The following is an 11,651-nucleotide window of genomic DNA, read 5'->3' on the forward strand; positions in this document are numbered from 1 at the left end:
GGTTGATAGCAGTAGGAGAGGGGGCCAGGTCAGTAGCGGGAGGATAAGTCCACGGATTAACCAGAGGACCGGAGGGAGAGGAAGAGAGGACGCGGGTAGTAGTGCTAGAGGCAGCAGACCGAAGCAGGGGAGCAAGAGAGTTGATGTACAGGCTGTACAGATGGGGACTCAAGACCGAACCTTGGAGTACACCTGTACGGGGCCGAAAGGAGGGAGACACTGTATTGCGCAACAGGATAGAGATGCTGACATCGTCAAACATGTTGGCGAGCAGGGAGACAAGACCACGAGGAGCACCGACAGACAGGAGGGAGTGCCAGATGATCCGGCGATCAACAGTATCGTAAGCAGCCTTGATGTCGAGAAAGGCAACCACAGGCCAGTGATGATGAACACGAAAGTACTCTTTCATAAGGTCGTGCAAGCAGAGGGCCTGATCCAGAGAACTTCGTTGCGGGCGGAAGCCACCTTGGGCGACGTCAAGGGGAGGCGAGACAGAGGAGAGGAAGGGAGCCAGACACATCTCAAACAGTTTGCGCATGATGGAGGTCAGAGAGATGGGCCGGAAGTTGGCTTCGACAGAGGGATCACCTTTCTTGTGAATAGGCACAACTTGTGCCTCACGCCAAAGGGAAGGGGTGTAGGACCATTGGTAGCAGAGAGCAAAGAGGAGAGACAGGACCCTAGCCAGAGGCTTTTTGATGGGTTGCAGCATTTCTGCACGCAGATGGTCAGAGCCAGGAGCTTTACGACGAGGCAGGAGCTTGATGTGACTCGTGATGGTATCCAACTGCCAGACGGCAGAGGAACCATCATCAACACTTGAATCAGTGCTGAGGTCGCCATCACCGTCCAAAGACGATGAAGAGTGGATCACACTTAACGACCGAGACACAGAGGGAGAACCGAGACCAACACCATCGCCCTGAGACGATGAGGGGTGGACCACACCATATGGTACGGAGAGATCAGAGGGAGGGAGGGAGCCGTCATCACCGCCCGAGGACGATGAAGGATGGGCCACATCATACGGCAGGGGAGCACTGGGGAGGTCCGGAGGACGCCCAGCCGGGAGAGAGGAGCCAGAGTACACGGAGGCAAGGTGGTCACGCATAGCGATCGCACCCGCCGCATCACCGTCTGGATTCACATAGCCAGTCTGTCGTTCCCGACGAGTCTTGATCCGCTTGATTTTAGAAAGCACCGTCTTGCTGAAGTCATCGTTCTCGAGAGAGTCACAAAAGGCGCGCCAGGAGGCTTGTTTCGCTCGACGTAGGTCTTGCTTGAACTTGTTGTGGGCCTCGATGTGCTTGTTCCACCAGAAGATCTTGTCCATTGCACTATGGCAACGTCGCCATCGACGGTAGAACCGCTCACGTCGCTCAGCAGCTTCTTGGAGGGCAGGGGTCCAGAACCGTTTCCAGAGGGCCGGCCGTTGGGCACGGGCACCAACCGACGAGTCCAACGAAGTGTATATCGCCTCATTGAGCCGAATATTGAGGGCATCAATATCTGGGCGAGAACGAGGAGGGGAGGACAGAAGAGAAGAGAGATCTTGGATAAGGGAGGAGGACAGAGAAGCAAACTGGTGATAGAAGAGGTCACGAACATCAGACTCACTTAACCGGGATAGATTCCAACAACGACGGATGCAAGGGATAGAAGGGGGAGACTCGCGGGCAGAGGGATGACCTACAGAGGCTGGAGGGGGGCAGTACTGCAATGACAAAGACATCAGCTTGTGGTCAGAGCCCAACGACAGATCTGAAGCTATGGCAATAGAAGAAGAAGGGGGTGAGGTATCAAATGTCGACAAGTTGGTAATAAAATAATCAACAATACTACTCACAGGGCGGCCATGACGGAAGTCAAGAAGCGTCGGGGTACCGTAGGAGAGGTGGCGGTTCAAGATTGACAAATTATTGTCCCTGCACCAGTCAAGGACGGTAGTACCACGAGAGTTGTTACCTGAGTCACCAGTAACGTCGCCAAGGCGTGCGTTAAGATCACCACAGATGATCGTGTCATGGGAGAGAGGAAGCGAGGAGAGCACAGCAGAAACATCCGAGCATCTCATAGAAGGCTGGTCAGGCGGGAGATACAAGCAGATCAGACGCAAATGACGACCAAGTTGAATGCCAAGTGCGAACTGATTGCCGGGTAGGGGACTTGGAAGGCTGGCAGAGGACAGGAGGGATTGATAAGACAACAGATGCCTTGCGATCCACGGTAATCACCAGAGACGGGGATACCGGGAAGGTGGAACTGTTGCCAAGAGGTGGGGAGATGGCAGGGCGAGAGCAACCAGGTTTCGGTGATAAACACCACAGAGAACGATTGGCAGTGACGGAGGACATCATCTATCGTGGATTCCCGTAGACCGCGAGCGTTCCACAGGCCGATAGTGATAGGGATAGGAGAGAGAGAGGAGCGGTTATTAAGGATAGGAGGAGGAGAAACAGGAGAAGGAGAGGAGGCAGGAGAAGGGTGTGTATTAAGAGGAGCACTTAGAGCACTCATTAATACTCTTCCATGGCGGTATCAGAGAGGTCGGAGTCGTCGTTGGAGTAATCCAAAGGATCATCACGAGAGGCAAAAGGGTTCTTGGGAGCAATGGATCGAAGATCCTCCTCAACGACCCAACCAAGGTGCATGAATTCACGGGCGACGGGAGCAAACAAAGTGAGGCGATGCTGCGCTAAGTACTGCAGCGATCGGAGACAGCGTTGATGGTGCAGACGGCCGGCCACATTGGCCCGTTCCTCGAGAGAAAGAGCAGAGTACTTGGGGTCGGCGACGTGGTCAGGGTGAAGCGGGTCAAAGCCCTGGATGGTGGCAACCTTGGCGGAGGCGAGGAGGGTTTCAAATTCTGCTTGGAAACCAAGATGGATAAGCAGGCCAATGACATTTCTAGCCGGGAACGAAATGTCAATCACGCGACGGGGATCGATACCAAGGAAGCGAAGGTTTCGACGAACTTCCGACTTGGTAAAACGGCGGGAACGATTAATGTACACAGTTGTGTACCCAACAGGACCGGAGGTTTCGTTGAAACCACGGACAATAGCTTCACGACGCTTGGGGGTAGCTTGCTGTGGCAGGGGGGACTTACCAGAACCCTTGGAAGCCTTCTTAGGCTTACGGGCGGCCACTGTGCTCCATTGGGAGGCTTCAGTGCCTTTGGGGACGGCGGGTGTGGAGGCAGCAGGTGTGGGGGCGGCAGGTGCGGGGGCAGGCGTGGGGACAGCAGGCGTGGGGGCAGCGGCCGCAGGGGCGGCAGATAGTTCAGCGAGGCGGGCACGGAGCTCAGCGTTTTCACGCTCGGCGGCCTGGTACTTACTCGTCATTTCGGCTAGCTGTTCCTCGAGCGCAGCGAACCGGGCGATGGTAGTGTCATGCTCAGTGACCCTTGCGGATAACTGAGCGAGTTGGGCGACTATGGCAGGGATGTCCGGAATGGTGGAAATTGGCATTTCGGGCATGGCGAATGTCGAAATTGCAGAAAATGCTGAAATCGAAGGGATGAAACAAAAAAGTGAAAATGGCTGAAATTTAAATATGTTATAAAGCTAAATGAAAGCGTTTATAATATATTTAGATGGACGCGGTCAGGTTACTAGTTCTCGAGATATTCGCGGTCAAAGTCGAAAAAAACGGAAAATGTCGAGAAATCACGGTTCGAGATCGTAGCAAATAGTTGGCGGATTGAGCTGAAAGTTGGTATTCTGAAAGAGCTAAGAGAGGGCTTTCCAATGGTACTAGTTTCGTAGATGGATGGCTGTTTGCTGTAGAGTTATTGAGCTGTAAAGATTGGCGTTCGTAACTTTTTTTATTTTTCTGGGTTTGAATTCAGAAAAAATTAAAGAAAGCGGAAGAAAAGGTGGGGGATGTAGCTCAAATGGTAGAGCGCTCGCTTAGCATGCGAGAGGCACTGGGATCGACGCCCAGCTTCTCCAACTTTTTTCACTGTAGTACGTTTCTACTGTTATCACTTTCCGGATTATCTTATAATTTTGTCAACCTTTTGAGGCCTTTCTTTCGTCTATTCAGTACATTTATTGAACTGACCAATCAGATTGCAGCATTTACAACCAACAACTACATTTCTACATTCAAGATCTCTAGTCATCGATCAACCCATGACGATCGAATTACAAACCAAGCATGGGACTAACTGGTCAACCATCGTGGCCAAAGGTTTAAAAAAAAAAAAAAACCAAAGTACCCCTTCCTCGAAGTCAGTTTGATATTTCAGGAAAGAAAAAAAAAAAAGAGTTGTACACTGTCGAAACTATTTTCGAAGAACCTGAGGTCGGTGAATACCTCCGTTCTCAGCGTATACAATCCCATTGTACAGACCGCTCTCATGCCCGGAGCTGTTACACCGATTACTGTAATAAAAATTCACGCAGACTTGCGAGGTATCACTCTTTTCTGCGTGGTGTAACAGATATTTGCACGAAAATTTCCAGCACGCAAGTGTACCATTCACCTTGCAGATTTGTATGGTACCAATCAGTCTGCACCGGCTTTCTTGCAAATAAGACGTATTTGCATGCTGCTATGCACTTTTGCAACAACACTTTCATGCCTCTCTCTCTTTTTTTTTTTTTTTTTTTATTATTTTTTTTGTTCATTTTTCTTTTTCTTTTTTCTTTTTTTTTTATTTAAAAAGATACCAATTATGATGCATTTGCATTTTCCAAATTACATTAACGATTGACCAAGCTTATAATTAGGACTTCGATCAGTCAATTCATAGATTCATTCACGAATATTCAAACTTTTAGAGGACAGTGTGTCACGTTCTGACCTCTAATTCATATAACAATCTGAGAAACAATCCAGATTTACTGCCTTTACCAGTTATAGTGTACTGGAACAAATAAGATTCCAGGCACACTGGGACAAATAAGATTTCATCAGGCACACTTCAACCTTACTGGTAATCTAGATATATCTCAGTGGCGTTGTACAATTCATTAACAGGAACAATATTACTCGGTTGTCACTACTACTTTCTTAATTCCACTATAAGCTCAGATTAACCTCGCAGGTTAAAGTGTAATATATGCCTACACATCCAATTTTGAAACTCAATTCTACCCCAGATACTATAGATAGTAGTCGGACGTTGGAATATAGTGGCAATTAAATCTCAACCTCGTTGGGTACTATATATGGTAATGGAAGATTGAAGCATATACAATAGTTTTAATACTACAAGTGAAGTTTTTATTTTGAAGGCTCTTCGAAAAGAGTTGTCAGTTGGCTAATCTATAAAGCTCTAGGTAATCATAATTTAAAGTAATTTTGATGTACATAATATATATGGCTGTGATGATAATCCAAAGAATTATAAGTAAATAGTCAAGCTTGTTATCAATTTTCCAGAAGCACCATCTATTATGATAGAAAATAGTTCAATTCTGAAGTATATCCTTTATTTACTATTCAAAATTAAACTTGAGGCCTTAACGTCACAGTGGACTATAGCCTCCGAAGCACTTCGTCCAATCAGAATCGCCTAATCATTGTTGACGGGACTTGAACGACATTAAAACAATGCCGATAATGGATGACCCCAAGTAGCTCAGTTGTTAGCACTAATGACTGGAATTCGTAAGGTCGCCGGTTCGAATCCTGCTGTGTTCACTTTGTGCTGCCTGGGTCTTATGACTGTCTAGAAAGCTTTAAGCTGCCTGGGTCATAAGACTGTCTAGAAAGCCTAAAACCGTGTTCACTTCGGGGGCACCGCTGCACAGTAGACACAGTAAGGATTCGAGCCACCTTTTTTTTTATCAGTGTATGTAGTGCATGTAGCTTTTTAGAGAGTATATTTAAGAAAATTTGCAAATAAGTTTTGTTAAACAAAAAAAAAAAATAAACAAAGAAAAAATAGGTTTTGTAAAAAAAAACAAAAAATCAAATGCATCTACAGTAAATAAAAGTTATGTATGTACAAGTTTTAACTACTTATGCTATTTTTTTTTTATTCATTATCAGAATCAGATGTATCATCTGATGCAGAAGCATCATCAAACAAACGGGTACTATTAATGTTTTCTGAATCATCAATTTCCTCATCGGATTCATAACCAAATCTGGTCCAAATATCATCTTCTAAATCGACAAAATCATCATTTTCTACATCATTAAATGAAATGGTTTTAAGAGCATGTATTAAACCACTCCATATATCGTTTCGATGTTTTTTTCGCCAGATATATTCGATTAGTTTCCATGGCACCATTTGCTTTGTTCGATGGCGAGGGCGTATGTTGATTTTAATACCATTCCATACACCTAATTTATAAAATAAAAAGTAAATAAATCGAATTTTCTTCTCTTAAATAAAGTAATTACCTTCAATAGTATTTGTGTGGATATTTCCAGCACGTACAAACTGTTGAGAATGGTTAATTGACTCATGAAGAAAATGACAACCTTCAATATTGGGTATGTTATCGTAAGCACGCCAACAATCAGAATATATAATCGATCCAGGAAGAATAAATCGTTTAATGATTCTCTCTAACGTGGCGGCTGTCCGATCGTGTACAATAGTCAGAAAGACTTTTTTCTCTTCAGTTCTTTCAACACCACCGAAAACCCAAACTCCTTCAACATGATGTCCTCGATGATACTTTCGTTTGCCAAACTTGGATTCATCGATTTCAACAACTATACCTTCACCGCCTAAAAAACTAAGTTAATACAGTATAAATATAATTTTTAAATTGTAATATTACCATTTACCAATCATTATATCATTTTCAACAATATCAGCTTCAATTAACTTGTATATTTTTTTTATTATTCCAGAAATGGTTCTTGGATTTAATCTTGCTGTTTGACGTATATGGGCCAAGTTCGAATCTGTAGCCCAGCACCAAATAACATAAAGAATTTTATTTATAGGTGCCTTTAAATTGTAAAAGAAGGAACCTTTTCGTAAAGTAACTTCACTTCTATTACAACAATTTCTTCTTGGACACTTCCAATAAAAACCACGATCTGTTTTCCATTGTAGTGTCATATTTGTACCATTACGGCATTGCATAGATTCATAAAATACTCCTTGTGAACGAAGATATCTATATTTACGAGTAAATAAATATGATACTCAACCAAAAAAAAAAAAAAAAGAAATCCAATAAACTTACTGAAAAGTATATCTAGGAGTTACTAAAATTCGAATCATATCATCAAAGCTGGGAGCTAAAGTACGCATTTTTTCAACAAAAGTTATTATATGTAAATGAGAAGACTCTAAGAAGTAGTAGGTTATGAAGTTAAGTGAAGTAAAAAGAAACGAAAAGAAAGCATTTATTCTTTTTAAATTGCGCTTCTTAAAAAAAACCCTTCGGTGTTTGGATTGAGTCTAAATTTTTATGTGTAGGCATATACTGCAACAGATCCACCTCGCATTCATATAAAAGACCATTCAATTTCTAAACCAAAATAAAATCATCCAAGAACTATTGTTCGGTCTCGCTGACTCACTCAGTCTCTATATCTAAAACTTATTAAATTATAACTCCTGATATCTAAGAATACCACAATTTTATAGTACTGGCAGCAATAAAACAGATAGCGAAAGATTTGATTGTATTTCTGTGAACTTTATAATATAGTAGGCAAATCAGCTAAGTGTTTTAGCTGCGATTGCCAACATCTGAAAATAATCTTGGTTCTGAATGAACCTTTCCGTTCTATATATACATATATGTAAAGGAGCGATACTGAAGCAAAACTACAGCACTTTGCTAACTGTGTGATTTCCGTTTGACATGGCTACATAAATCAATCATTTAAATTTGAAGTAGCAATGCTGACTTATAGTTGTTGAACATCGTTTGCTGTTATAAGTTTTGCGAGCTTTTCAGTCTTCTAAAAAAATAAAAAGATAAATAATAGACAGGTATGAAGAAAACAAAAAGGAAAAAATAGCTAATGAAAACTGGAATGACTAGTTGGCATTGACTAAAGTTTATTTTATACAGGTAGATAGCAAAAATTGACTTTTGAAGAGAATCGTTACAGATGAGTAATTGCAAAGTAAATGCTCGTTGTATATGTATTGCTAAAGCTTTATTTTTAACAATGATGAGATAAAAACGAAAAAGGTAAAGGAAGAAAAAAGACAAATTCTGCTGTGTACCAGCTTAAATTAGAGCCATATTATTTCCTTTTTTTTTTTCTTTTCACATTTGCTTATTTATTCACTTTTACTTTTTTTAAAGCACTATCAATACTTTTGTACAGTGCTGCTATTAACCGGCTCACAAAAATATAAAATGATCTGTACAGTGCAATAATTACGTCAGAGCTACGAAATAAAGACCACTAGATAGCCCAAACGTCATAGTATAAGAAAGGAAGAATGACGTAATCATATATTGTTACACAAAGCTGCAAATAAAAAAAACTTGATTTTGGACTAAATGTAAAATGATACAAATATGATTCAGTGTACCTTAAACTCTATTTTAGCGTACCTGATGCAATGATAACGTATCATTATGATGTAGAGAAGCTGAAAAATATATAAAGGCGACATTTTTACACAGTTTTCCTCATTACACTCTCACTTTTATCTCTCACAACTACTTCTCTACAATGCCATATAAACTCAGTAACGACAAACGAAATGACGTCATTTCAATGATCAAGGCCGGAAAGGGTACTAAAGACATTGTACAAGCCACTGGAGTGTCTAAAGCCCAAGTTGTTCGCATGAAAAAAGAACATGATCCTGATCGCATTAAATCTCGTGGTGGTAGAGTCAGTATTGTGTCCAATTACACAAAGCGAGTCATATCTTTTAGAGTCCGAAAAGGTTTCTTATTATCAGCAAAAGATGTCCAAAGATATCTGTGGTCTCTTGGTTACAAATTTCAATACTCTTCCACAACAAGACTCATGAGATCCCTTGGCCTTAATTCTCTGTATAAAAAAAAGAAGCCTTTAATCAAGAGAATCAACCAGAAAAAGCGATTGCAATGGGCCAAAAAACACCGTGACTGGACTGTAGAGGACTGGAACAAGGTTATATTTTCCGACGAAACCAAAATTAATAGATGGGGATCAGATGGAGCTCAGATTACGTGGAAGCATAAGGACGACCCACTTCGACCCCATAATTATCAGACTCAATTAAAAGGTGGCGGAGGCTCAATGATGGTTTGGGGATGCATGACATCATTAGGAGTAGGTTACGCATGCCGTATTATCGAGTATCCCATGAATTCAGAACTGTACACCCATATCTTGGCTACTTCGTATAAGGATACACTTGAGTACTTTGGTCTTAGCAACGAGGAAGTCATCTTTCAACAGGACGGAGACTCAAAACACACCTCGCAATACACAAAAAAATGGCTTGCAGACAATGGAATAAGGTATATTGAAGACTGGCCACCAAATAGTCCCGATTTAAATCCGATTGAACACCTTTGGCACCATGTCAAGTTGAAGTTAGATGCATACGACACTAAGCCCAGAAATATGAATGAATTGTGGGATAGATTCGATAAAGAATGGAATAAATTCACTAAAGATGACATGAAGAAGTATTACGAAAGCATGCCCAAAAGAATCGAAGAAGTCATCAAGGCTAAAGGTGGATATACTAAGCGCTAATGTTTTGTAGCCTGATTGATTTTACAGTCATTTTTACATTTTTTCATATTCCGCCCAAATTTCCTAAATAGTATTTTATAAAATTTTGTTCAATAAAACTATGTTACTTAAGCAATATTCACTCAAAATTTGAAGAGTCTAGCTTCATTTCTGCAGAAGTTATCTTAAATTATATTTTTGTGAGCCGGTTAATAGCAGCACTGTAATATCTTCCAACTCTACTTTGACTTTTAAAGCTGTCATTCACTTCGTTCGACTGCTTGAATGCTCAATTACGTGTCAAATGGACCGATGAAATCTTTAAACTGATTAGTTTCTTTTCCTCCTTGTTCAACACGCTCCTTTTCAACAAAGTTATACTCGACTATGCGACGACTATACAATGGCAGAGAAAGTAAACTTGTACGATCGGATTGAGTGAGAGAGGCAGCATAACTTGTATTTGATTTTTATTGAACTATTTTTATGAATGTAAAAAACCACAACTACTGTACAATTTGAAAGATAAGCAATATGGAGACAATAGTAATCTTTTTTAACGTGCGAGACGATGCTTGGTTTTGGAATGATGGCTTTATTGTAGATTGATTATATGAATCGAACAAGTTTAAAGAGTAAAAAGGTTTCTAAAGTCACCAGCATTTTTTAACAAGACAGGATCAATAACATCCCCGGGATATATCACCGATTTGTATGCTTCAACGTCGACTTTGTTGCTTGGAAGAATGTTGAAGGTGCTTATGAGACCAACAGGACAAAGGATATCAGTCGTTTCAAACACAACGTACTTCTTGTTGATATCAGTTATTGGTTTGGCCTTTGGCACGTTGAAATTTGATGATATGCAGCCATCATAGACTTCTCCAAGAACAAAGTGACTTTCGCGGTTGGGCTCGATCAAGTATTTAAAAAAAACAAGTACTTTGGCAATATACCAGCAAGTTTCAACGCGGGACGGATGACTAACATATATAAAATGTAAGTAAACTGTAAATATGAACGAGAGGAATATATAGAAATGTAGTTTAGCTTACCCATTTCTGTAAATAGTATGTGCATATTTGAACATTACATAGTATCGGTCTTTCATAATGTTTTTTTGTTTATATTTGTGAAGCTGCGAATGATATGTGACATGTTGAAGATTCATTCTAGAAGAATATCGAATTTGGTAGGACTGTTGAACTGGTGTAAAGCGAACCTCCTTTTTACTGATATTTTTAATTCTAGCTACAGTGACTCACAAAAATGGCTCAATGTTTCTGCATTTTGCGGTTTTTTCACTGTAGCTAGACAATGAGTATTTTTAGCTTAATTTTAGCTATACGACAGTAAAGAGCAATACCACAAGTACTATTGGTATAAGTTTCGTTGACATCGCACCACTTCATCTGCAATTACGAACATGAATTGTTGCAATGTCGACAATCGGGCATTTTGCATAAATTCACGAATCACTAATGAACTTCCAAAAAACACAACAAAAAATGTATTTTAAGGGCCAGACAGTTTCGCATATTGTATTTCGCATAATTAAGCAGCTCTATGTTTCATTTTCCCCCTGAAATTCCCATTACAACTTTCATTAGATTCCATCGATTACCTTTACCCCACATTTCAACTACATTAACACTAATTGCAACATGAGACCTATTCCTTACGATAAGAAAATGGATATTATTTCCAGACTGAATGGAAACGATTCTCACAGAAATATTGCAAAGTCTCTGGGCGTTTCGCGTGCAACAGTTGACAGAATTGCTACCGATCTTGCATGTGCATCTAATGGCAAGAAGGGCAGACCTGCAAAGATCAGCGCATTGCTCGGTCGAAAGATCGTTAGATCTTTCTATACTGGGCAATTTATTACTGCAGTTGAGGCTGCCCGGAACCTTCGAGGACAAGGATATGAAATATCTGCACAAACGATACGCAGATTCCTCAAATCAGCTGATTTCGATTCGATGATCAAAAAGTCGGCATTGCCATTGACTAATGAACGTCGC

General features: G+C 41.1%; 1 protein-coding gene, 1 non-coding gene and 1 pseudogene across 3 annotated transcripts; 2 read left to right on the plus strand and 1 right to left on the minus strand.

Moving 5' to 3' along the window:
• The first annotated feature begins 3,883 nt into the window (after positions 1–3,883).
• On the plus strand, positions 3,884–3,956 carry BDF20DRAFT_t165. Its single transcript has one exon. It is a non-coding gene; the product is annotated as a tRNA-Ala (tRNA).
• Positions 3,957–5,580: 1,624 nt separating this feature from the next.
• On the plus strand, positions 5,581–5,655 carry BDF20DRAFT_t166 (annotated as a pseudogene). The gene has a single exon. The product of its transcript is annotated as a tRNA-OTHER (tRNA).
• Positions 5,656–10,252: 4,597 nt separating this feature from the next.
• On the minus strand, positions 10,253–10,735 carry BDF20DRAFT_917931 (uncharacterized protein; the record flags this gene model as incomplete). The annotated part of the gene is made up of 2 exons (XM_053084628.1): positions 10,253–10,607; positions 10,680–10,735. The coding sequence occupies 2 exons, from the start codon at positions 10,733–10,735 to the stop codon at positions 10,253–10,255; spliced, it is 411 nt and encodes a 136-aa protein (XP_052930759.1).
• Positions 10,736–11,651: the final 916 nt, after the last annotated feature.

The sequence above is a fragment of the Mycotypha africana genome (assembly GCF_025528875.1).
Source record: "Mycotypha africana strain NRRL 2978 chromosome Unknown BDF20scaffold_19, whole genome shotgun sequence".
Taxonomy (NCBI): domain Eukaryota; kingdom Fungi; phylum Mucoromycota; class Mucoromycetes; order Mucorales; family Mycotyphaceae; genus Mycotypha; species Mycotypha africana.